The following is a 5545-nucleotide window of genomic DNA, read 5'->3' as shown; positions in this document are numbered from 1 at the left end:
TCAAACTCAAAAATCCACCTGCCTCTGCCTCCCAAGTGCTGGGATTAAAGGCGTGCGCCACCACTGCCAGGCAATAAAGTATATTTTTAATTCCATAAAAAGTAGCCACAATCAGGCGACTCTAACAACTCACTCTAAGAAAGGAAGAGCGCTTCAACACAGGAGTGCCACGTGAGGCTGAGCAATAAATAACAACTGACTCTCTCAGTTCCTATACATAGAACTTTACATTGTCTAGTGCTGGTCATTTACTATACCCTAAGCACAATGATGAAAAATCTTCCTCTATTGAGCCACACTCTTTCTTCCTTTGTTCTTCATGGCTTGAAATTTTATTAATATATGCATTCAGTATTTTTCTCATTTCTGTGTAAAAAAGTCTGACAAAAACAACATAAAAAAGTATATATTTTGGCTCACAGTTTCAGAGTACAGTCCATCATGGAAGGGGAGGCATAGTAGAAGCAGGAGACAGTCATCGCACTGATATCTGCAGTCAGGAAGATCAGTGTTCATGCTCAGCTTGCTTCTTCCATCTAACTCAATCCAGGACCCCAGCCCAAAAGTATGGTGGCCTTACATAGTCAGGGTGGGTCTTCTCGCCTCAGTTAACCCTTTCTGAAAACAATCATAGGCATATCCAGATGTATATTTCCATGGTGATTCTGAATCTAATCAAATTGACAATGAAGATCAACCATCACTTTACGTCTAAGTCCTACTTTTATGATTATATGGTAATCATTTCTACTTTTTTTCCCCAACAGGTCTCATGTGTCCCTGGCTAGCTGCGAACTCCTATATAGCTAAGAATAGCCTTGAACTTTGGATCCTCCTGCCCCTATCTGCTGTCAAGAAATGGATTCTTGGACTGTAGAAATGGCTTAGCAATTAAGAGTGCTGGCTGTCCTTCCAGAGGACCTGAGTTCAACTTCCAGAGCCTTTGATTCCCAGCATTAACATGGCAACTTACAACCATTTCTAACTCCAGTTCCAAAGGCATAAGCCACCTTCTTTTGGCCTCTGTGGGCACTGTTCCCATGTAGTACACACATACTTTCAGGTAAAATATCCATAAACATAAAAGAAATAGGTTGGGGCTGGAGAGATGGCTCAGTGGTTAAGAGCACTGACTGTTCTTCCAAAGGTCCTGAGTTCAATTCCCAGCAACCACATGGTGGTTAACAACCATCTGTAATGGGATCTGATGTCCTCTTCTGGTGTGTCTGAAGACAGCTATAGTGTACTCATATACATAAATGTTTTTTTAAAATGTCTTAAAAATGAAAAGTGCATTCATTACAGGTTAAATTTTAGAACCACTAGAACAGGTGAAAAATATCCTTTACGGGGCTAGAGAGATATCTCAACCATTAAATACATATTGCTCTTGGAGAAGAACTAAGTTTGGTTTCCAGCACCTATATCAGGCAGCTTACAACCACCCATGACTCCCGTGAGGGGATCTTATGCCTCTGGCCTCCATGGACACTAGCACACACCCTCCCAACACCCTCCCAACATATGCACTTTTTTTTTTAATTTTTTTATGTCATATATATTTTGCTTCAAAATTCAGGGTATATTCATTTGACTGAATGTGTCTTTTGTCTTCTCTAATCTCAGGTGTTATTGTTTTTCTGACACTTGATAGTTTTGAATTCAGCTATCTCAATTGTATATTCCATTCATACTCCATTACGAATGTATTTTGTACTTTCATCATTACTACCATCAAATATAACCAATTGTATAGCTTGAAGGTGTTAAATGGTGCTTGCATATATGTGTGTGTGTGCACGCATGCACATGTGTGTATTTGTGTGTGTTCATTCCTCAGACTGCATACTCTACATAAGCAGTGAACATGTCTATTGTTCAGCAACGGTATTTCTAATATATAAGACTACATTTAACACAGAAAGTCTCCAATATATACTTTTTGAACAAATAAGGGGAGAAAAAAGGCTCCATTTAAAGCAACATACTGCCAGGCAGTGGTGGTGCACGCCTTTAATCCCAGCACTTGGGAGGCAGAGGCAGGCAGATTTCTGAGTTTGAGGCCAGCCTGGTCTATAGAGTGAGTTCCAGGACAACCAGGGCTACACAGAGAAACCCTGTCTCGAAAAACCAAAAAAAAATAAAAGAAAAAGAAAAAGAAAAAGCATTGTCCAGAAGGCTGGAGAGGTGGCTCAGCAGGTAAGAGCACTGACTGCTCTTCCAGAGGTCCTGAGTTCAAATCCCAGCAACCACATGGTGGCTCACAACCATCTGTAATGAGATCTGATGCCCTCTTCTGGTGTGTCTGAAGACAGCAACAGTGTTCTCACATACATTAAATAAATACTTAAAGTATTGTCCAGCATCCTAAAAAGAATCACTTTTTTACCCACAATTACCTTTAAGTTTATTTCCTTCCAAAAGAAATTCACAAAATAAAAATTAAAACATAAAAGATGAAAATAGTCTGCAGATAACTGCAGAGAAGTTACTATGAAGATTACATGGAATCTATTTAAAGGAGAAAGTTACTTACTGCTAGAGAAAATGGAGTCAAATCAACCACTACTTACATATTTCTAGCTCAACTTTGATCTCATAAAGTACTTTTCTATGTCAATCACAGGCTTATCTGGATTTTCACATTGTAATTACTGTTACATGGTAATATCTCTAACCAAAGTTAGATGTTTTAAAGAATACCCTTTTTCCTGTTGTTCACAATCCCTTGTATCACTTAATAAATCCATCTCTGCCAAAGAAAAATCCTAACAACCAAGGACAGCAGATTGTAAATCACAGTTAAAAGCTATGGCACGCCAGGCAGTGGTGGCACACGCCCTTTGCTCCCAGCACTTGGGAGGCAGAGGCATGCAGATTTCTGAGTTCGAGTTCGAGGCCAGCCTGGTCTACAGAGTGAGTTCCAAGACAGCCAAGGCTACACAAAGAAACCCTGTCTCGAAAAAAACAAAACAAAAAAAGAGTTATGGCATGCCGGGCAGTGGTGGTACATGCCTTTAATCCCAGCACTTGACAGGAGGATTTTTGAGTTTGAGGCCAGCCTGGTGAAGCTAGCCTTTATAGTGAGTTCCAGGACAGCCAGGGCTATAGAGAGAAACCCTGTCTCGAAAAAAAAAAAAAAAACCAAAAACAAAAACAAAAACAAAAAAAGAGAGAATTCTGGCACTATGGAAATGTGTTAAGAAATCCTGGAAATTTTAGTTAAATCCCTTAAACCCGTAAGTAACTAGGTTGTAATGATGAATACAAATATCAGCGCAAGAAATTGTAATTGAACAGAAGAAATGCCTCCAAATAAAAGCTATCTCTTCCCCGTATCAATTCACCTATCACTTCTTTCCTTTAAGCTTCCAAGGCTTACTTTGCTCATCCTTTCTACTCTATCCCACCACTAGATTCCCCTACCACAATTCCACACAATTCCAGCACCCTTTGGTTCCAAACTGCTACTTCCCTTAGCACCCCTTAAAAGTGCCAGGCAGCCCCTCTACTAGGCTTCCCACATTCTGACGGCTCCTCCCCTCGGTTCCCCACCCCCTCATCACCAGGTTCCATCCAGCCCCTCCAACCGTCTCCCGCCCCCAGGTTCCTTCCTGTCCTCCAAACACAGCTTCCCCGTCTCAACGTTCTATCTAATTCCACCAACTGGCTCGTTCCTCCAGTCCCTATTTTTGCCAACATTTTACTGACTACTTCTCGATCCATTCTTTCAACATATGCATCAATGCGAAAACTCCCTTGCCCAAAGCGAATCCTCCATCTCTCCCCTTTCTTCTGCTTCCTTTCTTTAGTCTCTCTTCATCCCAGCCTCCTCCCAAAGAGTCGGTTCCTAGGCCAAGGTCTCTCACCTCATTCGGTCACTTAAGTGGTGCCAACCGCTTCATACAGGAAAATAGAAGCAATCACGTTCCTGTGGGCGCTTCTCCGCGAGTCCCGGCACTCACTGGGCACCCGCCCCAGCGGGAGCCCTGCGCACACGCACACACACACCGAATTCCTTGGGGACGAGGGTTGGGGAAGAGAATGTGCGTTCTCGCACCAGCCTTAAACACAGACCACTTCGCTACAGCCCTTCGCCATTTTGGTTTCCCGCGGACTACCGGTGCATTCTGGGAGCGCGGAGCTACTCCGGGGCCGAATGGCAGCACTCCAGAGCCGCAGAGGGGCGGGGCCTGCGCGAGGAACGCGGAGGAACACCGAGTCCTACGTACCGGACCAGCGCTGAACAAAGAGGGACTCTTTAACGTCGCGGTGGAACTAAGTCCTGCTGCTGCTGGTGCAGACACAATAGTGAGTGCTGCGCTTTCTGACGCTGATGCTTGCTGTACTACGTCTTTTAAAAAGAGAGATCATGTTCAACCTTTCGTGCGGGTCTTTTTTAATGCCCTCAGAAATAGGATATTGCTTAGTATATCTTGCTGGGGTGACTTCCTTTCTGAAGGAAATTATTAACTAAAAAAAAATCCTTCTCTTTTACCTTCACCTAGAGGCCTGCTGTTAGAATTCCCGTAAGTGGGGAGGAGATCTTGGATGGCAAATTTCTTTCAATGATTACTATCCAAATTCAAACTTATCTGGAATCTGTATGGGAGATTTTCACACATTTTTTTCCACTGACAATGAAGGAGAAATTTTGTTTTCTGTTTACCCGCTTCGCTGCCTTTCCTAATTGTAGTGAAATCTGAGCATACTCTCCTGCAAAGCAGTTGATTGAAGGAACACACAACTTCCATACCATTGCAGGCTCTTGTCTGAGGCCCAGCAGATAAATAGAATACATGCTTATCTCTTTGACTTACATTTAAATGCAACCCAGCACCTGTAGAAACACCTGTAATACCTTTATATTTTGTGAAAATATTTTCAGAGTCATATTTTATCACAGATTATGTCACAGAGGCAGTATTGTATTTTCTCTCTGAAGAAGTACCTCTTATGGTCTAAATTCCTTTCACTCATATTTCAAGAGTTCCCTTTACCTAGCCCCTGAAAAATCTGACATATTCATATTACACTTTTTCATATACATTTTTTCTTTTTTGAAGACAGGCTCTATCTATTATGTAGCTCTGGCTGTCCTGGAACTCATTGTGTAGACTAGACTGGCCTCAAACTCACAGTGATCCACCTGCCTCTGGCTCCTCAATACTGGGATTGAAGGCCTGAGCTACCATGCCTAGCTTTGTATTATACAGTATTTTATTCAGTACATTTTAATTAATCTGTGTCTCTGCCTCTCTTTCTCTGAGTGTCTCTCTGTATCTCTACCTCTGTCTCTGTCTCTCTGTCTCTCTCTCTTGCACAGACACACACACACACACACACACACACACACACACACACACACGGTCTTACATTAATAAAGCTGACCCTGAGCTCCTGATCCTCCTGCCTCTTCGATTGCTGTTATTGTAAGTATGAACTGTCACACACAATTTAAATATTTTAAAATATGTTCACTATTTCTACTCTTCTGGTTTTCTTTTTACTGCAGCTTCGCTATATCCAACTTTCCAGTCTCACT

The 5545-nt window shown here is 42.1% G+C and overlaps 1 protein-coding gene across 5 annotated transcripts in view; it reads right to left on the bottom strand.

Annotated features, from left to right (window-relative positions):
- Mtf2 (metal response element binding transcription factor 2) overlaps positions 1-4154 on the bottom strand; it is a 42277-nt gene extending 38123 nt beyond the window's left edge. For 2 of the 5 annotated variants that reach the window (XM_031337222.1, XM_031337218.1), the window contains exons 1-2: positions 3870-4153; positions 421-618 (exon numbers count right to left, since the gene is read on the bottom strand). Coding sequence is in view for 3 of the 5 variants with exons in the window: in XM_031337218.1 (XP_031193078.1) it covers positions 421-479 (59 nt within the window). In the remaining 2 variants the exon portion in view is untranslated. Of the gene's footprint in view, positions 1-420; positions 619-3869 lie in introns of all 5 variants that reach the window. The other 3 variants (XM_031337221.1, XM_031337219.1, XM_031337220.1) reach the window with 2 other exon arrangements.
- Positions 4155-5545: the final 1391 nt, after the last annotated feature.

The sequence above is a fragment of the Mastomys coucha genome, unplaced genomic scaffold, assembly GCF_008632895.1.
Source record: "Mastomys coucha isolate ucsf_1 unplaced genomic scaffold, UCSF_Mcou_1 pScaffold22, whole genome shotgun sequence".
NCBI classification, from domain to species: Eukaryota; Metazoa; Chordata; class Mammalia; order Rodentia; family Muridae; genus Mastomys; species Mastomys coucha.
This window is presented reverse-complemented; position numbering and strand designations above follow the sequence as displayed.